General features: G+C 34.3%; 2 protein-coding genes across 3 annotated transcripts; one reads left to right on the forward strand and one right to left on the reverse strand.

Moving 5' to 3' along the window:
* Positions 1 to 796: 796 nt before the first annotated feature.
* Positions 797 to 14,828, forward strand: LOC106119256 (neuroendocrine convertase 1). The gene is made up of 16 exons (XM_013314172.1): positions 797 to 815; positions 1,251 to 1,474; positions 7,451 to 7,552; positions 7,934 to 8,134; positions 8,300 to 8,446; positions 9,096 to 9,197; positions 9,284 to 9,401; positions 10,092 to 10,210; positions 10,286 to 10,365; positions 10,586 to 10,718; positions 10,793 to 10,893; positions 12,473 to 12,565; positions 12,778 to 12,900; positions 13,727 to 13,887; positions 14,106 to 14,239; positions 14,366 to 14,828. The coding sequence occupies exons 1-16, from the start codon at positions 797 to 799 to the stop codon at positions 14,642 to 14,644; spliced, it is 2,136 nt and encodes a 711-aa protein (XP_013169626.1). The 3' UTR covers positions 14,645 to 14,828.
* A 1,529-nt stretch (positions 14,829 to 16,357) lies between these two features.
* LOC106119348 (alpha-tocopherol transfer protein) lies at positions 16,358 to 21,067 on the reverse strand. 2 transcript variants are annotated; one of them, XM_013314265.1, is made up of 6 exons: positions 20,791 to 21,067; positions 18,110 to 18,257; positions 17,896 to 17,990; positions 17,398 to 17,539; positions 17,071 to 17,264; positions 16,358 to 16,833 (listed from the first exon to the last, which is right to left on the reverse strand). In XM_013314265.1, exons 2-6 carry the CDS (start codon positions 18,249 to 18,251, stop codon positions 16,534 to 16,536), a joined length of 873 nt encoding a protein of 290 aa, XP_013169719.1. In that variant the 5' UTR covers positions 18,252 to 18,257; positions 20,791 to 21,067; the 3' UTR covers positions 16,358 to 16,533. The 2 variants fall into 2 exon arrangements, with proteins under 2 accessions (XP_013169719.1, XP_013169720.1); XM_013314266.1 differs by lacking the exon at positions 20,791 to 21,067 and having other exon boundaries at positions 18,115 to 18,207.
* Between the last annotated feature and the right edge of the window lie 1,665 nt (positions 21,068 to 22,732).

Raw genomic sequence — 22,732 nt, forward strand, 5'->3', positions numbered from 1 at the left:
AAATTCAATTGAACATTCTTATTCAGGTTTTTTTCTCGTTATAAAAGTTTTTAACCGTATTATATTACTTAGGGTAGGCTCTGAGCTCCTCAGTGGGGACGTATAGTGAGCTGATGATGATATGTGATATTGAGTTTTAAAATGTAGAAGGAAAGTTGTTTGTTTCAATAACTACAGTTTTCTATTTCAACGTGTCCGAAATTCTATTTGTATCAAAATGTTTGCATAATTAAAAAGTTTTCCTTAATAATCTTCTTACAACTGTTATAGCGAACGTTTGGATGTACAGATGATGAATCGATGGATGTTTTTTCAGATATCTCCAGAACGGTTGTATAGATCGCGGTAAAATTTGGCACAGATGTAGAACATAACCTGGAAGAACACATAGGCTGGTAAATAAGTTTTTTTAATTCCGCGCAGACGGAGTCATGGGCGACAAGTAGGTTATTTATATATCCTGTAACCAATCCAACTAAGGTCTAGGTATATCACAGCAATGGACACGGGGGAGTCCATCACCGGCGACTGAGGGCTGCCTCCCTCCGAGAGGGAGCTGCCTCGGCAGCTGGCGCGGTAGGGGCCGCGGACGAGAGCGAAAGCGTGCCCTTCCGATGCATTGGAGGAACAGAGAGTTTTTGTGGGTATGCCTCCGCTATGGAGGAGAATCCCACATAACTACCGCATCCCCCCGGGGCGCGGAATATGCATAAAGCATTCCTCTCTGAAAAAAAAAGAAAAAAGGTATATCACAGCAAAAGTCGAATGTGATTTGAACTTATGACCACATGATAGAATGTCCGTACCCTTAACCAGTGAGCTATTGTTGGTTTAAATATATTTTCATATTTATTATGTCGGAATAAATCTTTGCTTAACAAATGACATAGTTACATAAATATTTATTAATCTTATTATAGTAGGCGACAGACTACTTCAGGAATAATGAATTATAAATAAGTACTTGAATTAGAAAAATTGGATAGAAAAAAAGAATTTATAACGTTTAAAAAACTGTTTAAATGTCACTTAAGACAGTAGTTATTTATCTAAGGACATTTTATCCATTAAACTGTAAAATACCAAAGATTGTTTTATTATTGAACGAATTAACTTCCATTGAAAAAAGTCCCCAACATTTTACTTTCATTTGAACGCGTCTCTCGTCCGGGCTACATCGCGTCGTCCGGTGAACGCTTTTCTCGAAAAAAAATTTTTTTTTGCTTTAATTAAAAAAAATCAAATGTCTTTTGTAATAGAAATTCTTTTATTTATTTTATTAATCTATGGTTTGGTAATTTCTGTAAAGTCAAATTACGACTCATGGGTACCAGGAGAACATAGTTATCATAGTTTACACAATGGCCTTGAGACCTCAAAGGATCTCATCGATGAGTGGACTGTGGAAGTTGATGGCGGTGACCAGGTCGCGCAGCTGATCGCTTTGCAGCTTGGTTACGAGTTTGCAGGACCGGTGAGTCGATTATGATTCCTTAATGCTTAATTTTAAAACATTTTTTTTTATAAAATGTTTTAAATTTTTTACTCTAGGAAATAAATAACTTTTTTCTAGCTTTTAACGGAACCTAAAACAAACTATACATTTGAACTATTTATAGACACTCTTGTTGGATTTTAGACAGTTTGATTTTTGGACGGATCTCGACCGTGTTTTTATTTGAATATAACGATTTTAATTTAAGAAAAAAATATTTAAAAAGTACATAATTAAAAAGATAAGAAATTGATTTTAAATTATTTATAACTTGCTTATGTTCAAATAATTAACATGAGAAATAATAATTAATATTCGTCAAATAACAATTAAGAAAAATCTAATTATAATTGGTTTACGAAACGTGCCCAAAGACGTCGACTGGGACTGACCGAATTAGTCCTTTAAGCCCCAAGATGTATCAAAAGCCTATTTCTATATTTTCTTAATCAATTCAGTAACTGTTGTTAATTAAATTACCTTTTTCTGTGCGTCCCCTCCTCTGTCGATTGAAGGTAGGACGCTTCTGCTACTGCTGATGTCTATGGGCAGCGGTCGCTTCGCTATTTTGGCGAATTTATGTGACTTTTAATTGACTGCTTAACCTTATGACATAAAACAAAGAAAATTACTAATAAAATTACCTCAAAATCGATATAATAACGATGCATCTCACTCGTCAAAATCGATTTAACAATTTGCGCTACAAGATGTCACAAGTAATTGACTAGGAAAACATAATATCCCAAGGTCAGTAGGACAAAAGTAGTGACGAGAGATTGTAGGCAAACGATTTTATGAGTTGTCCAGACAAGCTCCTACTCTCCGGGGTTCACGGATGATGTGGTGGGGTTGTACGATGGAGGTAAGAAAGTTGAGGTTTACAAGTTGTGAAGGAAAGTTTGTGTATCCCTCTTCTAGAGGCAACCGGAAGGAAAGGTTTGTACATAACTTTCATAAGCTTAAAAAAAGAAAAGGAAATTAGTTCGCGAATTATAAATTGTAAAACAATTTAAAATTGATACTTTACATCGAACAATTTTACCAGGAAAATGTCAAGATGGATCTTGCTTTTAATTAAAAATAAAACGAGTTTAAAATGTATTCATCGTTTCATTTATTTAAATTTATTTCGTATAATTTTTGGTAGATCTCCTTTGAAGGAATAAAATAGGGAAATTTTCTTGTCTATCTAATTCCTACGACTTCGTCCGCGTACAATTAAAAAAAAATCTAACAATAATGTGCCTATGTCACTTGAGAATGTCTATTTTTCCAACAGTGAAAGAAATTTAAATCGGTACCGTAGTTTCGGCGTCTATTCAATGCAGGAAAACAAAAAGACAGTCCTGTCTTTCCCTTTTTATAATATTTGTATAAAGTTTGTTTAGATGGTCAAATTTAATTTCATATCTTTAGAAGGATTAGAAATATAATACATTATTTATTTATTTTGCAACTCTGTACGACAACTTGATTTTTTTTCTTAAAAAATTATTTAGTAAGGCTAATCGTATTTCGCTTAATAACGTAAAAGCTCAATTACTTAATAAAAGCTACATTTTTGTTGAAAAGTATGAAGATAAAAGCTCATTTCCGAAACATACAAAGCACTTGAATATAGATTGTGGGTGGCCGGGTGGCCGAGTGGCCAACCGAGATAGCGAATCAAAGCTCTGACGCCGGCCCATTTCGAGTGGCCATCAATTGATAACTATTGACGGTGTATTGGCCAGCGTTATCACTCCGCTCTGTGTGCAAATGTCACATTTCGTCACTCCATCACTTAATTAAATTCAAAAGAAAAATCATCGTAAATACGTAATAGCAAATAAAACAGGTCTAAGTTGCGTAGATGATATATATTTTTTTTTATTAAAGAAGTATTTATTGTCTTAACCAATTATTAGTCTATTTTAAATGAATTAAAAGGTCTACAATAATCGTACAAAACTATGGATCTAGTTTTGTTTATTAAACTATTAATAGATGGCGTTGTTACTAGTTATTTATATATTGTTGTTTTTAAATGAATATTTTGTGATTGACACAATCTTCGGCAACAATTTCCATGTTATGTCTTATAAATATGTAAATTGTGTAATACTTACGTTTTTTGTAGTATGTTTCATAGAAACATATGGAGTAATTATTGACTCTTGATATGATTTTCTGCCCGATTTTGCAAGTTGTTGATAGATGGCGCTGTTTTAATAGAGTTAGAAAACAGCAAATAAATAAATCAATTCTTATTGCTAATCTATCATTATTTCTACAGAATAATTAGAATCTCAATTCGCAATATACGAAGCATCCCACATTGACAGTCTAACACATGAATAGAATGTTTATTTAGTGGGCTTTATTTGTTTCAATTTGTCCAGACAATTTGTCACGCTGTCACGTCTAAGGCTCAGCAACTTGGCATTTAGAACGTGATTAATCAAATAATATATTGCTTACAAGATTCTTAAAACTTGCTGATTTTCGCTATTAATTAGCACTAACTTCCATTTTTGACGTTTTCATGTAATTATTTCTAAGAAGTTATTGAATTTGAAATGCAAATGACGAAACAAAAATAAATGTTAGTTATAGAAGCTTTATTGTAATAAAAATACTCGAATAACGCCTCTGTTACGCCTACGCCGTGCGTCCGCGTGAAATTCATTTATCCTAAATAGATTTACGTCACGTCAGTCGTCTCTAGTTAGCCGTCTAGACGCTAATTGCCCCTGATTTGTGTCTGACTTACCTAGTGGAAAAACAGTAGAACAAAACGCAAGATTAAAAAATAAATACCACAACATCCTACGCATAATTCCTGTATGGTAATTTCCATCCAAATGCTTTGTCATTATGCGAATGGTAATTTAAAAGAAGACAAAAGAATAGCTTTTCTTTCAGTATCTAACACTGACCTCCTATAGATATGGACAGAACTCTGCTTGAAAATACCGCGTTCCGATTTAAAAAGCGGCTTACCTTATACTACCGCCATCCTCTACGCAAAATCTCAGCGCAAAAATGGCGGAAATCAAATAGGTACGAAATACCACGGCATTTAGCCAGTCTAGAGGACCAGAGGTTAGTGCCATCTATCTATCTATCCGTCGTCGTCTGTCACTTACAGCGCCGACTGTCAGTAGCCGTCGCTAACGGCAGTTTCGGCGACGCTTGTACCAGGCTTACAGAGCCCTGAGAAAGTTGACACTCACGTCATAGTATATCATCAATGTAGTTGTAACCGTCTCAATGAATTACGCGGAGGCGGAGCTTATATGCGTAAATTGTTGTGGAACTGTTGTAATTGGTTTCGGTTAAAATTATAATCTAATGTTTTATTTTGAATTTAATGAACAAGCCCTTTAATTATGATAATATTAATTAACCTTGGCTACTTAAAATATTTTAGATAGCTAGAAAAAAAAGCAGAAAAAGCAACGATGTAACCAACCTCCTTTTGGATATTCTTGTGCGATGTTCGGTCGTCGTAGTTACACAACAATGTAAACAACTTACTAGGATATCATAAAATTGGGAAGTTCTATTTTACACAATTTCCATGAAAATTTAAATGTATATCAGGCTTGCATAAGAGCTTACATGTGCATTAGAAACGTTAGATGATATTATTTTCGTGATGTTGATGTAAATCGCAATCTACTTCAATTTGCGTCTGCATTTCTTATAACTTTTACTCATCTGTGCATGTTGATTGTTTTTTATTAGTGTCATTTTAATTAACTTAGAGGCATAAACAAAGAAATACAAATATACTATGTATTTAAATATATGTCCTGAAATACATATTGAGTAGAACATATTGATTTGATACTAGTATGAACGAAAAAACATCGGACGTTGAGGCCTCAATAAAACAGAATGAAAAAGGCGCCATCTTGTATCAATAAGAAGTAATCGCTCAAAAAACATACAAGTAGGCATCTTGTTGTGCAGTTTTCAATATTTAAAGCGAAATTAAAGTTAAAAAAAGATTTAGATAACTCAAACGACGTTTGCTAATGTGGAATCATAATTTAATTCTTTTTAATTAAGAAATTTTCGAAATCGTTAAGGCTTCTCGAATTAAATTTTCTTATATACTCAAGACGATCACCTCGCTGTATGTCACCGCAACGGCGCTTCTCTCTTTGTTTGATTTAAAACTTTATTAACAAGGATTACGATTACTTTTTCTATAAAGAAGCACTCTTTGCTACCAAAAAAGTTGTCGATCAATGAGTTCCTCGTCAATCGAAACTTAACGAACGAAGTACTAGGCTACCATAAACAACAAGAACTACGTAAAGATAAAAGAGTATGACATCATATACTGCTATTAGTGCTGGGAAAATACAGCCCAAAGGTTTCCGTTTCTATTTCACATTATTTTTATTTTCTCATTGCCCCGGTATTAAAACAGGCCTAGTAAAGGCATTATAAAATAAATTATATCTATTACTTGTAAAAACCGATAAAGTTTTTTTTAAATGTCATTTCAAAAGACAAACAAATTGGTACGTAATTTGTACCCTTTACTAGTTTACTCACAAGTCAACGACCTTCACCCAACGCACCCTTCGAGTACGCGCAGTGCCTACACCCACCCCAGTATACACATACGTGTCCATATACAACTTCCTGGACCTTCCTGTTCTCCCGGTACATACGTGATTGTGAAAACTCACATGGGTCCAATGAGTATGAGTCCCGTTTCGCATGTGTGGCATATGGATACCACCAACACTGCTGTTTTATTGACGTGTGTAAGATTTTAGATAATATTGAACTACAATAATTTAATGAATATTGAAATTTTTTTTTTGTTTATGTTTATAGAGCTAATAAATAAAATTAAACACAACAAAGAAAAAGAAATCCTAGATGTACGGTATATAAAACAATTTGAATCATAGTTTTCTTTTGCGTGTATTTGTGAGGATAGTCACGCTATAGCGTACCGCTACTGTATTGAATAGTATGAGGTGTTCCACAACACACTGATCAGTAACATGTGTGTCGCATCGTCTAGGCGTCATGTTACCTCGTCTTGCGTTTATGCTGTCCTAGTACAATCTCTTGTTGCAGACGTCACATGATGGCACAATTTCAATGTAAGATGGTGGCACTTGTCAATGCAAACGAACGCTCGAAAGAAATCTTTGAAATATTAAAAATTTTAAACAATAATTTTAGACTTTACTACATTTTTATTTTATAATAGTAGTAATAAGCCACGAAGTGCTCAATTTATAATTTTATTTAACCATACAAACCAAGTTTTCATCGTTCATAACAGATGGCGACTATGGTAGTACCTAAAAATTACGAAAACATGTATTTAAACTTTATTAATTATATCGCTAAATGAATGAAACAACACAAAGAAAATAACCGCTAAGAAAGATCAAAACTGACAAAACTTTGCAATAACAACTTTAATTTTATTTCTTTGATGCCGGTCGTCTCGTGCGACGTTGCGCGTCGGAGAGCGCCGCCTACATCACATTGTTTGAACGTCATCCACCAGGAGTGGATAAACTCAAGGATGCATTTGCTGATTGCAGTGCATTTGCATTATGATTGTGGAACGACAGTAGAAGCGAATGAAGAAATAATTTAGTAATAATATGTGTGTTGATATTATTTTCCATGAAATACAGACATTTTGTATTTTATGAAAAATTGTACTGTACTTTGATTTATAGGTCTCACTCTTCAAGGTAATAAATAAGTAACGATGTTTTATCGTATTTTCTAGGAATTTATCGGATTATTTTCTTAACGAGAAGTTTTTAGTTTTACTTTGACTAAGTACTATACAAATTATGTCACGATCTAAATAGACAAAACGCAAATAAGGGAAAATACATTTTGTATTTAAATTTTATGAACTCTCTAAAAATTTTAAAAACTCTATTTTACAAAGCGTCATGTGATTGTCATTCACAGGTACTAGGATTCCCGAACACGTACACATTCCGAGCATACGAGCACTACAAACAGCGACGCACACCAACACAGCATACCAACACGCTCGAAAGTGACAGCAGGGTGGGTACAAAAAACATTGAATGGTTCTATAATTACATGCTATCCTGGTACATGGTGACTGCTTTACACGTGGTGTTCGTTGCCTAGTGTCATTGGCCTGGATTTTGTTTGAGCAATTCAGCGAAATTACGTCATCTACAAGTGAACGTAAACAAACGTCAGTGTGCGTTATCTCTTTGCTTTGTTGTTTGGCTTGTATTGTGGACAGTATTTCCTGTTTCTCTTATTTTATAATAAAAAACTTATTACAATTTAATTCGCTATTCGCTGCTTAATTTAAATCTGGAACGCTTAAATGTTACGTTAACTGAAATATTTCTTGTTGTAAAATGTTTAAACAAATTCTTAAACCTAATCGTTCCTAATCTGTTTTTAATTCAGATCAGATGGGCCGAACAGTCTTTTGTAAAATCCCGGGTAAAACGATACCCCCCATACGACCCAGACAGAGAGGTACATAGAGTGAAAAGGATAGAAAATCCTCCAGATACGAATTCTTCTCAAAGTAAGAGAGAGAAAAGAGATGCTGTCAGACGAACGGCTTTATTTAACGACGAGCTATGGAGATACCAGTGGTATTTGGTGAGCATAACTTGAAAACGTTTTAAAATAAATAAAAACATTCTTGTGTTATGTCAGTAAAAAGATTTATTATTTCGGGAAACCTACGTATATTTTTCTCACCTTCCTCTTATTTTTTTTCTTTATAAATATTAATATTTATTGTTTAATTTAATTATATTCCAGCAAGATACCAGAACGAACCAAGATCTACCCAGGTTGGATTTGAACGTTTTGCCAGTATATCAAATGGGTATCACGGGGCGGGGAGTGCGCGTCTCCGTATTGGACGACGGCCTAGAGTACAACCACACCGATCTGCGTGATAACTACGTAATGCCTATGCTGCCCTAGTACTACAGACGCGCTTGATGGAAGTTTCCGTAGCAAAAAGGCGGTGGTTGTTTCTTCATTTTTGTATCTTCTGACGCGATTCCATTATAAGCATCGATGTAACTAACTGTAATTAATGATGGTAACAAAATATTTTTTTTACAAAAGAAAGTAAATTTAAAGTGACGAATATCTTTAAATAATTAGGAAGGTGTAAATTCGTTTTATACCTTCAGTCGGGTAAAGGTTTTTTTAATTACGCAGAAAATCAAGGAAATAAATACTATATAGTGTTATGTCCAGAAATTATGAATGTCGTTTTGCACAGTGATGACGTCACATTATATGCGTCGCTTTCGAACCAGGCTTTGGTTTAGAATGCCATCTCTTTCTTCCCTAGTATGTCAGCGTTTCATGGAATTCCAACATTCATATCTTAGTCTTTCTGCATTCCTGGTATCTTGGCGGCCCAAGCGTCGCACCGGTAACGTCCAGTTGCGCGCATATGACAGGCCCCTCCCCCCACCTCACTACAAACGTTGATATAGAATAGTGTTCAAATTAATGATAATTTGAAGTGTCGACTTTGTTTTTTTTTAAAGAACAAATATTATTTATTTAAACAGTTTTTTAAATTCGCATTTACTAGGACCCAGAAATCAGTTGGGACTGTAATGATCACGATTCGGATCCTTATCCTACACAGGACGAACAAAATCGAAATTCACATGGAACTCGGTGTGCGGGAGAGGTAAGTATGAAATTAAATACGTATTAAATACATATACAATTAAATACAATTAGAAGTAAAAAAGCATTAATTTCATTCATTTTTAGATAGTGATGACCGCTAATAATGGAAAATGCGGCGTGGGCGTGTCTTTCGGCGCCAAAGTAGGCGGAGTCCGAATGCTCGACGGACGTATAACCGACCGCATAGAGGGCGAGGCGATAGGTAAATTAAAGCTGATATCTTTTGTTTTATGCTGCCCTAGTACGTTTGATCGCCATGTTGAGCACGAAATGCCATGCGCGAACGGACCAGCTGTCAATGTAGATAGAAAATGGCCAAAGATGGCGGGCGGCAGGCATACTTAATTTTGTTTTGGACTAAAAAGTCTCACATTAGACAACTAAATTAATTAGCATAATTGTCACTCTTGTTTTATTTACTATAATAGGGTTTAAATAAAATAATTTAATGTTATAGTAATTTTTGTGTTTTAATAGTATAGTATGCTGTCAACACTAGAATTTTTTTTTGCGTCGACAACATTGTTTGTGACTTGAATGGTTGAATGCCTTTCAATGTCATTTGACGTAGTAGTGTGTAAGTACATTGATAAATTTTATAGTTGGTCATTCGTTCATACCAACTCGAAATTTATGCCATCCTAGTATCGGAGGCAAAATATGACGTAACAGTTGCTGTTTCTTGCCGGGAAGGAAGAAAAGGCGGCGGCGAAGTTTGAGGAGAGGAGGAGCGTGCGCCCAGTTTCCTCAACTTTTGAACAATGTTTAGTCCACTTCTACTGGGCATTCATAAATTACATGAATACTTGACATTTTCCATTGAACAAGTTTATTGTTACTGATGTAAGACTAGAATGATAGATGGCGCTATTACGAATTAGACATATTTCAGGTTACGCATGGAATAAAGTTGACATTTATAGCGCCTCTTGGGGTCCAAATGATGACGGGCGTACAGTAGAAGGTCCAGGAAGACTTGCCGTCGAAGCATTAAAGCGTGGAGTGTCAAAGGTTTTTAATTTTTACGTACGTTATTTTACGTACATTTTATTAACATTTTTTAAAAGGACGTGGTAATTTTTTAAGGGTCGTGGTGGCAAAGGATGCATCTATGTATGGGCTAACGGCAACGGTGGTGGTCACAGCGACAATTGCAATTGTGATGGGTAAGATTTAAAATTTTAGGGCTTAACCATAAAAACTTAGATAGTGTTTCAAATACATTTTAGCTTAAACTTATATGTCAACCTTTTTTTATTACACTGGCAGTTAAAGTGTTAATACATTTCTATAACGAAACAATACAACTGCAATGATCACTCACTAGATTTTTTTCTCGTACATTAAATAAAATGAAAATTTCACTTTCATAAAATTCATTTGCAGATATTCATCTAGTATTTATACAATTTCGATTGGAAGTGCATCGCAACAAGGTCTGTTTCCCTGGTACGGGGAAATTTGTTCATCTACGTTAGCCACGGCATATTCCTCCGGTGCTTACAAGGATCAAAAAATAGTACGTCAACAAAAAGTTTTTATTACAAACGAAATATTAATTACTAGTTTTCAATTTAACCGTTGGTGTTTTAGGCTACCACCGACACAAACGACTCATGTACTCTTAAGCATACGGGCACTTCTGCTGCGGCACCGCTAGCTGCTGGGATTATCGCCCTCGCTTTAGAAGCTAAGTTGGTGTCTATTTCCTTTCATCAAAAAATATTTTATGTTTTAAGATTATAATAATTTCACTGGAATTATACAGACGCTGTTCACAATCGATCGGTATATGACGTTCGGACTTTTAAAAATGGATTGGCTATAAGAGTAGTATTTTGTGCCTATTTGATTTACGCCATTTTGGCGCTGATTGTAGCGGTTTGTATCGGTGGTACAGATACGCACTAATAATAAAGAGAATTAAATGTCGCGTAACATCAACGAAGCGCCCTTGAATCGGAACATATGAAAATCTCTTGTTTCCAAGCAAACGCCTATCCATTTAATATATAGCAGTGTCTCACAAGGTTAACCAATATCAGTGCTGGTACGCTATTTATGAAAGCCTGGTAGAAGTTGACCTGAGTTTTAGCTGCTTTGCTCTCTCCCCGACGAACAAGACAACATTTGTTACGTCATGATTCGTCTTTGCAACTAGGAGACCATAAGCCGAAGTAAGTATGCGTTTCTATGTGTATATTGTAAATAATACATATTAATAAAATTAGAATGTCTATATGTAACATCAAAAAAAATAATTCGTAAATATGATATATCTGCCTATCTAGATAACGAAAAACCAATATTTAAAATGTAATAAAATTTATGCAACTTCGATCATATTTAGTTATTTCGATACTCCAATATAAATATTTAGGTACTTAAATAAGTAGATATCTAAATTGACAAAAATTCTACTATTGTTTTATTGAAAACTAGCGGACCCGACAGACGTTGTCCTGTCTATTAAAAAAAAAATTAGAATTCGAATATTATTTAAAATTTGACACTGCGATGGTAGCGCCGTCTGTCGGATCCAATGTAAAACATTCCAAAATCAACAACTACTAATAAATTAAAAATTAATTAAAAAACATTGTCCAGCGGACAAAATTGTGAATCTAAACCATCCCCAGATCCCCTTGAACACACACAAATTTTTTTATCAAAATCGGTCCAGTCGTTTGAGAGAAGTTCAGTGACATACACACTCACAGAAGAATTATATATATAAAAATATACAACTCAGCTGACGTCAAGTCAGAGCTTGCTTGCTACTCGTTGCACGTACACCTTCAATTTTATGGTCTCCTAGTAACAGAGACGAAATGTGACGTAACAAACTGTGTCTTGCACGTGCCGGCCCCGCCTCAGAAAAAAAAGGGACGAAGCGGAAATTTATGCTGAAAACAGCAAAACTCAGGTCAAATTCTACCAGGAATTCATAAAATAGCATGTGACGCTACTGCCACTGCCACGGCAAAATTTCGAAAACAGGGTAATTCGTATATTGTCTTTCCGCTGAAAACATTCACAAAATAATAATAATAAATCATACTAAAATTATTATTATTAAACCATTAATATCGCCTTGGCTCCTTACCTAAGTAAATCTGTATTTAAGGAGACAATGCCTTCCCTTTCTAGTGTATAAGTATGGTTTCATCTCCCTTCTTCTTTCTGAAAAAACTGAGATAACAACAACATATTAAATTTTTATGGACGTTTCGTCATTGGAAACTTAGGCGGTAATGTAATGATTTTTTTCAGTCCAAATTTAACGTGGCGCGATGTTCAACACCTCATTGTATGGACATCAGAATTCTCGCCTCTCTCTCATAATCCTGGTTGGCAAATAAATGGGTATATTTAAATATTATTTTTTATTCACTGATGGTTATGCATTTTGTAAGTTCTTATGTTAAAAGCAAATAAAATTTTGAACTCTCTTATAATTTATGATGAAAAAATGTATTATTATTAAATTAAATCAAAAACTAAATAGATGTGACTGTCACTTATTTATAATATTGAGTTTCACTATATATTTTTTTTTATTTATATTTTTATTTTAGAGCCGGTTTTCGTTTCGACATACGCTTTGGTTTCGGGCTCCTCAATGCAGCTGCAATTGTTAAGTCTGCACTCAACTGGACTACCGTACCGGAGAAGTTCATTTGCCGCATAGAAACTTCACGGTGAGTATGCTGCCCTGATATTTAGTATAAGAATGTTTCGCGGCGATTGCTCACAAAGTAAACCAAGTGTTCCAAGAACAATATTGTATTTTTGTAACTTTGGAAAACAAGCGTTGGTAACTGCCGTCGGACAAATCTTATGGCAGTTTTTTGACATTGACTTTAGCTATTTTTAAAACTGTGAGCAAAAAATTCCTAGCTGCTGCCAAAATTCGCCATTGTTAAAAACAAAAACAATTTGTAAGCAAATTATTTGCAACTTAACATGTCCTTGTGGAATTATACTAAATCAGAACTGCTACGTTGCTACTGAGATCCGTAAAGCCGTTTAACAACACCAAACATACATACAAACATTCGCGTTTATAAGTATGTATGTGTATTATTCATATGGAAGACGGAGGAATAGCGTCATGACGTTCTATCTCTTTCTATCCCACTGATAAAGCACGCGTAATAGCCATATCGTACCGAGAGAACGAGAGGTAATGCGACTTCAACTCGCTCGCACGATTACCATTACCAGTGAGCATTTATTATCTCCTAGTACAAGCGTCGCAATGGTTATCTAACACGAACGACGCGAAAAAGAAAAAAAAACAAGCGGCGGCCATACCGTACGGTTTATTTACTCATAGTACCGTTTTAGACATGAAATATAAAAAATGGAAACGATTTGATAGTTATAAATTATTAAAGCTTTATAAACTAATGAAACCGTTTTAGACATCAAAGTGATCTTTGATGATTTCCGCTGTTTTTGGAACATAAGTAAAAAAATCACTTAAAACTCTGTTAAAAACCATTTCTATTTTTTCCTCCATAGTCTAAATGAAGCCGACAGTAAAATTACAACGGCAAAAAGTGTTAATATCAAAATTTACGTTGAAAATTGCGGTGTCAACTACATCGAGCATGTGGAACTTGTAGTGAATGCTGAGCACAAGCGACGAGGAGCCTTGGAAATATATTTAACGTCACCTCAAGGTAATTGTGTTGTATTAATCTCCTTGTGTTTTATGTTAACCTGGTAGTTGGGCACAATACATTGTGACATAACAAAAACTGGTGGTTAGCGCTTATCAGTGTTTATATAGTTGTGTTTATATGTTTATTTATATATTTTCCATTGTGACTTCGACTCAACTCTGAACCTAATACCAGTGGCATACGATTCGTTTTCCTTTGAGTCTCCATTTTTTTAGGAACGACAGTGCAATTACTGAGCGCAAGACCACGCGACACATCTACAGCTGGTTTCGTGAACTGGCCGCTGACCTCGGTAGCTACGTGGGGGGAGCGCGCCGATGGTGTTTGGTGCGCTACATTTGAAGACACGGTAAAGAGAAACATAATTTCGTTTTTTATAGTTTCATTTAAAAACAAAATGTTTTTAAATTAGTGTAATCAGTTTTGCTGCTTGATAATAATTAACAAAAGTCAATCAATCACGTGTTTATTACAGACTAATGAACAAAACACGGGTAATATTGGACCATTAACTCTCGTACTTCATGGAACTAAGGAGATGCCAAGTCAAATGAGAAATGGTCCTAGGATATACAACTTTGGATACAATAACGAAATACCGTCTATGTTGGATTACTTTGATTTTGACGATTCATTCGAAAACCGAGAAAATACCGATGAAAGTTTATTGAATATGCAGACTGATTTCATCATAGATGAAATAGAGGAAGAATTGCAACGAAATCACCATAGTAAATCATTCATGTTACCCTAGTACACAATGACTTTAAAAAACGAAATTTAAAAATCGATGACAAAAATCTAAACGTGGATGAAGAAAATAACAAAACAAAATGCTTTTAGCTAATAGATGGCGTTAGCGTACACGATTATACATAAAAAGGAAATGAAATATGAAAAATTATGTGCAATTTTATTTAAACACACATTTTTTTACATTGTACACATACTTAATTTACACAAATTTAATTTCCTTTATTTTGTGATTGTTTATCTTTAAATTATATATTATCTATCTCTATATTAATTATAAAAAATGAGTGAATATTCTTCATTTCTTTCTTTATGAATTGCATACTTATCGGAAGAAACATTATAAAATATCTCTTTACAAAAATAGGCGACTTTTGATAGTAGGAGGTGTTTTTCGGGTACACGCCTCCAAGTCTACTTGTACCTCTTGTTGTTTATGTTATCCTAGTAATTCGTTCGTTAAATTTCGATTGACGAATCCAGCCCATGTTCATGACATTCGATAATCGCTGCACAGTCCCCCCCTGGCATACTGATAAATGAAGAAAAGTGATGAAAATATAATTTAATTTAATTTGTTTATAGAGTCTTCCATTTTGTTTTTATTTCGTCAACTAGAAGAAAAAAAATATTTTGATTTATTTCTAGCGTAAATTGCAAATCATCATGGCCATAGTTTGACCGGATCTGGATCTGGATATCGTTGTAATAATAATGACGCCAATTGTAAATTAACAATATCATACTATCCTAGTATATATTCGTCAAATTACTGGTTGGTCACAAAATGGCCGCTTTGTTCTGTAGACGGGGCAGACATTTAACAGATTTTATATCTCTGTTTCTTTCACAGAGAATAAAAGAGACAACAATAGGTCTTTGCTTGTGATTCAAATAGAAAGAAGTTGAGCTGAAACACATATACACAATTTTTGCTACAGTGTCATCTAGCGGCGGTTAGAGTTAACATATACTATAAAAGTATGAATTTTTGATTCGATATCAATATTACAATGTTAACAATCATAGTTGCGATGTGCAATTTCTATTAATTAAAGATAGGTATTCTCGATACCTTTTCTTATTTTCATTTCATAAATATGTGCCCCTAACTAAAGTGCCAGTTAGCAAGCAATAACTGCAACATCCAACTTATGATATCCTAGTAAATCGTTCGTTAAGTTTCTACTGTCATCTGCCATAAGCGCCCAAAGTTTGGTTAACAAACTCTTATTAAAAGATGTCGTCTCTATAAAAGTTGTGCTCTGTTGTAAATAGATGGTGTTTAAAAATTAAATACACTACGAGGATGATAACCAAATCAATATCATATCGATCTATTTCATCATCATCGTCATCATCTGAGGCGCTACAAGCCTGGACATTTAAAACCATAACAATCTATATATTATATAATTTTCTATATATTGTTCATCGTAAGTACGAAGCAAGTTTTTAAGCACCAAACATAGACGACGGTTTTTTGTGCCTATTTGATTTTTACGCCATTTTGGCGTTGACGATAGCCATTTACAGCTGTGATAAAATTTCGAATTAAAACTGTCATATTAACATCAAATGGCGCGTTCGAGTTGAAACGAAGCAAACGCTATTATTCCCAAGCAATGACCTATCCATTTATCAGTGGATGGTGATGTTGGATACCAGTGGGAATAAATAAATAATATTTATGATTATTCTATTATTAATTTATTATAATTGACATTTCATAGTAATATCATCGATATTTTACTTGGTCCCCACATTCTTGTTTGGCTCGTCTTGTTCTTTATATTTTATGTCGTAACATTATATTTAAATACTTTAAATGCACAGATCCTCAAGAGTCCTCTTCAGTAACTTTGATGATAACTCCAAGTTTATATTATCCTAGTCCTCAACAGTGAATCCTAGAGCCCTCAATTCTTGTACCATAAAATCGTCTTTATACATGTTGACTTTTCTTAGCCATTCTTCTGTAGATATAACATGCCGACATGTGCCACCATATTCCGGCGGTAGAGCGGTAGGGTCGATGTGTTTGTGGAGAGATGACATGTCGTAGCCGTGGAAATGCATGCGGCTCCATGCTGCGCTCGGTATGAACTGCTTGAAAACGTAGAAGAAAGTGTGGAGTATCCAATTGTAGTTTATTATGTGCAAGCCGTGCATTAGAAGAGGAAAGTTGACCTGTAATGAACGATGAGACATGTAATAATTTTCTTACTTGTGTTTTTTCTACAAAACAAAAAAACTTTAATATATCAATCTATAAAATTAAAAACTTATGAAACGTATGTCTTGTATCTTTCATAAGATGGCGCTGTGCAATTATTTAAAACTGGCATTAAAAAAAACTTGGTACACCACTTTCACTGAGGGGTCAGTGTTAACAACCAGGGTATCATAACAACTCGGTCGTCTCACCCCCATTAAGCTGACGATCTGTCCCGCGATTGTTGGTGTGAGTTGGCGCACATGTCGCACGCTAAGCCCCTCCAGGTCAACGATGATGGTGACGCCGAGGATCTGCAGCTTTGGCTGCATTACAGCTATCTCGTCCATGATGAGTGCGCACCGCACCACGTCCACTATCGGCACAGCTTCTGTGTCCCATTTACCTGAATATAAACATTATTTTATATTGTCAATAAGTGTGAGGATCAAACCTTTGCAAAAATATTTGTCACAATTACGTATAAAACTGTAAAAGCGGGAGGTTTCTAATGATTTTATTTCTTTTCAATTACGCACCGAACCTCATAAGAGTGATTCGTCCGTTGACAGGGCTCTCTGGCAAAGTGCCACCGTACACATGTTTCACCTTCTGCAGACCGAACGCGCTACAGTCGTATAGATATGAGTTCTTACTTCTAAACTCTTCATATCGGATCATCTGAAAAGGACAGAAGACACATATTAAAGTATTAATTGACTTTTGTTATCAATTCCCCCCAAAAGGTTTAGGTTTATTGACTTCATATTTCTTTAGGAAACAACCCATTATGTGTTGCAGCCGCCTAATCGTGTTCGATCTTTCGCGAATTCGAAAGGTTTGTTTTCTATGTCAAGGAATTTTAACGACCGGTGACTGACCGGAATATTTGCCTCTGCTCTCCTAGTACTGACGAAATCGTACGATATCATAAGTGCTAATTAAAATTGATTTGGGGAATATAGAAACTATAAATATAAAAAAGGGAAATAATAAAGTTACTTATTTAAAAATAAAAAAAAAATCTCCACACATACAAGCTTGTGCGCTAGAGCGGGTATGAACCGTCGGCACCGCAGAAATCTGAGAAGGTATGCATCATCCATGCGTCGCGGGTGACACTCGCCTCTTTCTGAAATACAAACACAACATATTGTATACCTTGTTTGGTCTAATTATATCTTTCAAGGTCAAAATATACTTTTGTAAGCTTCGATAAAACGTTTATCGAAGTTGACTAAATCATCTCACCGTACACCATATTCCGGAGCTCTTCGATCGCGCGCTGTCTCGTGCGAGAGTCCTCGTTGCAGTTGCGGCGTGCGTGCTCCTCAAATTCCGGATCTTCGAACCGGCTCACCTCTGCCGCGAATGCTATATCGATGAACGGCATGATACCCTGGTAACCAAAAAGTATTTTTTTAAAGCAAGGGAAGAGAAGACAAGAAAGTAATCCCACAAAGTTTTCTTCATATTACTAAAACACGCGTGGTGCCTAAAAGTAAGTTTTAAATATAATAAAAAACATCAAAGTGCTACATATTTCAAGGAATAGTAAAAGCTATTTGGTAAAGTGAGCCACCATAATCAACGTAATGTTAAGTCGTTTAAAGTAATGGTAGAGAAAGTTTCTGTGCAATGTTTATTGTGGGATGTTTGTTAGAAGTTATCTCAAGAATGGCTCAATGGATCTCGATAAAATTTGGCATGAATATAGAACATAGTCTGGAAGAACACATAGGCTACTAAGTTTTCAATTACATGCGAACGGAGTCGCGGAAACAGCTAGTGTTGTAATAATTTAGATAATGCTTTTTAACTCAAAAAGAATAATATTTAAGAATAATAGTAATTCAAAAGTTTTGTTGGCGTGTCAAAGATTATATAAATGTGTTTCGTCAGTAAGGGAACAGTTATGTGTAGATGTGCTGCAGATGCAATCTACACCGGCAGTAATAAAATCTCTTAGTTACATAAAGGTAACTAATCAAAGCAATCTTACTAATATTATAAATGCGAATGTTCAGATGTATGGATGGATGGATATTTCTTAGATGGTATCTCAAGAATCTCGCCGAAATTTGGCATAAATACAGGACGCTAGCTGTCGCCGCGACTTTGACTATGTGTTCTTCCAAACTATGTTAATACGTAAATTTTATCGCCATCCGTTCAGCCGTTCTGGAAATACCTTCATCAATATATTCATAAAACATCCATCCATCTAAACAATCGTATTTATAATATTAGTAACATAAGACAGTTTCCAAGTAAATATAGGTTAATTTTTTTTTATTCCGAGCGGACGGCCTCGCGGCCTACAGCTAGTCTCACATATTTTTATGTCTATGCCATGATGTTGCAAGCGACTGGTAATTTTCCTATAACAGTCCGTTCACCTCGACTCTATGCGTGCCAAATCAAATATTTCACCTGCATATTACTTATTCTGTTTATAAGATCAAATATTTTTAATTTATAAGAGTGACATTTTACAGGCTTCGTTGCGAAGCGACTGTTAACCATATTCGCAATTGCAAACGCGTTGCCTAGTTTTATTCGACGGAGGAGACGACGAACAGAAATATAAAATTTCCCCTTTTTATGCGTGTTCGTCAAATCCATTTCCCCTTCCCATCAAAATTAGGCCTCGGGCACGCACACTCATCAGATGAAACGCGGAATAAATTCCACTTCAAAAAAAAAATCGCTAAATCCATCATCACACATGATCACGTTTTTACTACCTAGGTAACCTAGGTAATCTAGGTATAACCTAGAAATATATTTGCACTAGACCTACCAGGACGACATAGGTTGATAGTTGATTGCGAATGCAATTTTACATTGTATTGTATTTCATATTATACAACCGTTTTTATATTTGCATACATATTAAGAATTGACATCTCAGCAAATCAACGGAATATTAATTAAACGTATTATATATTTTCCTAATATACAAACAGTCAGACAAACTTACTATTATTACAAAGAAGGTATAGGGAGGGATTTGATCCCTTTTATTTAAATCTACATAAAGATTAAAACAACTTATCTTTTCGATTTTATTTTGATAATTTTCATTAAATAGTAATCTAGCCCAACTGTTTTCTATTGCTTAGAAGGCTTATATACAATAAAAATCTTTTATTATAGTATGTACTTATCGATCTAACGCATTGCACATAAAAATAGAACACTTTCTCTTTATAACTGTATCCGTTGACTATTTTTTGGACGCCAGTAGCTTTCACATGAGAATACAATGAACGTAGAGTTATCAATCTTTAAGACACGCCAAAACGAATAATTGTGTTGAGAAAATTACCTTTGTAAAAGTTTTTAAGAAAGATGACGTTTCCAGTAAACTGTAGCTCTCGTTTCTAGAATATTCATGCCCTTAGACAAGATGTGACATCTCTGGATTTGTGGGTATAATTGGTTTTGGTATAAAATGTAGCTCTTGGCTAAAAAAATACCAAAATTTGAAAAGAAGAACAACATTTTTTATTATAATACGTCAATAATAATATATTGAAAGTTCTTTCTAATTAATTACAGTAGTTGTCCTATATTTAATTGTGGAAAATAATGTCTATATTTACCAACTCTGCAATATGTTAACGTAAACAGTACAGTCAGCTGCATCAATGTATACAAGCTACAAAAACTAGTATACAACTTCGGTTTCAAAAATACTTATACACGCATCAATCCGTATACTTCCGACCATGATATCACGTTATTAACAAATTTCTGTATATTTATTTTTTAAACCAATATACAAGTTACTTAAGTTTTCCGAGTGTATATTTATGCAGCTGACTGTACACTGTATACCAACGTAATTTATAAAAATGAATGAACTAAACACTAGTACAAACATTACATAAATAATTATATAGTCATAGCTATGTAAGGTCATTTACCTGCTAACGACAACACAGTTCTATAATTTTGCTTGATGTTAAAACGTCACGATAAAAAGTTTTACAAACTTTGGGGAATAACAAAACAAACACTGGGTTAACCACTTCACTGTTTACGGAACAATAAAATTAAAGTTTAAATATTATTTTTAAAACGATATTTTTTATCACCAGTATATGTTTTCAACTGTCAATTGTTTTGTTTTTAATCTGTGTTTATTTGTATTTAAAAAAATAAAGTTAACTTTGTATAGGACGGATGTGAACGAGTGTTTTAACGGACGGCTGATTACGGTATAAAATTAAAATAAAGCGCCGAGCGTAAGCGCCTAAATACAGAGTAATGAAGAACAGAGATTGCTAAGTTACTTACATAATTTTATTTGAAATAACTGATTTTGATGCCTACATTTAACGTTACTTTAAAAACAATGACATATTTAGATTAAAAATTAATATAAGCGTTTGTACTTATACTTATTACATTTTAACATGGTTGTTTCTGTTGTGTCATGTCATTGCAAATTAAATTTCATTCATCTAAAACAATTAAGTACGTTTTTTGGTTTTGTTACGAATATGAACAATTTAAAATCTTTGTTTTTTTTTTAATTTTGGAAGTTTATAACTTTAGTATAATTAAATTTTGTTTTATTTTGTAATTGATTTAAATTGACGTCTCTATATGTGTGTGCACTGTGTATTGCCAGTATCAACAAAACAAGTTTCTCGTCAAAGGATTGGTACATGACATGATATTACAGTTTGACGATTCTTATCAATACTCTTGACTTGTATGTATAGACTACTATTTACTATTTATACAAACATCATCTATATATATCTTACTAATATTATAAATGCGAATATTTGTCTGAAGGTAATTTGGCATAGATGTAGAACATAGTCTGGAAGAAGACAAAAAATGTTTTTTCTTTTTCTATATCCATATAGATTTTAAATCTTTCCAGACAGAACCTACGACAGCGACTCAACCGTGAGTTTCTGAGTCCAAAATCCATGTTAAAAATATATTCCTATCTTTGTTTTTATCATAGATCATGACATGGATGACGATATATTTTGGTCTCAGAAGCCCACGGTAACCGTGAGAACAAATACTCTAAATAAAACATATCGTCATCCCTGTCCTTGAGCTTTGACAATATGTTTTAAACGGAGAATTAGGTCTCAGTAGCCAAAGGTAAGAGCTTGTCACTATATCAGGAAAGGTTTAATTTTAATAGGCTTTGTAATAACTCCAGTGTTATGTACCGAAAACGGTTAAAAACCTATACGCTTTCCCAAACTGCATACAACTTTCTCTTTAAACGGACAAACGGGAAGTAGGATGTAAAGTGGGTTGAAGGTCACATCTTACTTAAACGAGATATTGTTGCTATGGGACACTGAGGTGTTTAACGTAAATTTTCACAGATGTAAAATATCTTGTCATATCTTCTATTCTCTTCGGAAAGTCAAAAAGAACAGAAGAATTACAACATGGTTTATTATCAGTGGAAACTCACGACTTTCAATCTCTTGATAACCTCATTGATAATTCAATAAACATTTTATTTACTTCTGCTGCCGACACCAAAATATCTGTTTAAAACATATCGTCATCCCTGTCATTAACTTTGACAATACAGAGATGCCAATATGTTTTAAGCGGAAATCTTGGACACGCAACCAACGTACACGACAACAAAAAGTACAATAGCATATTAAAAGACTATCAAGGAGTCTTTTCAGCGCCATCTTTCGACTAAATCAGAAGTCTTAATCGATCATTTTTCTGATGAAAGTTTTATACTTTGCCACTAGATGGAGTTTTTATTTATATGACTAAAAATTAATATAAAAACTAGACTTGGCTAAGTTATGATATTTTATAACGGACATTAGACATAAGAGATCTAATAGTGTGGTATAGGTCTAT

Source organism: Papilio xuthus, unplaced genomic scaffold, assembly GCF_000836235.2.
Source record: "Papilio xuthus unplaced genomic scaffold, Pxut_1.1 DF827461.1, whole genome shotgun sequence".
Classification (NCBI taxonomy): domain Eukaryota; kingdom Metazoa; phylum Arthropoda; class Insecta; order Lepidoptera; family Papilionidae; genus Papilio; species Papilio xuthus.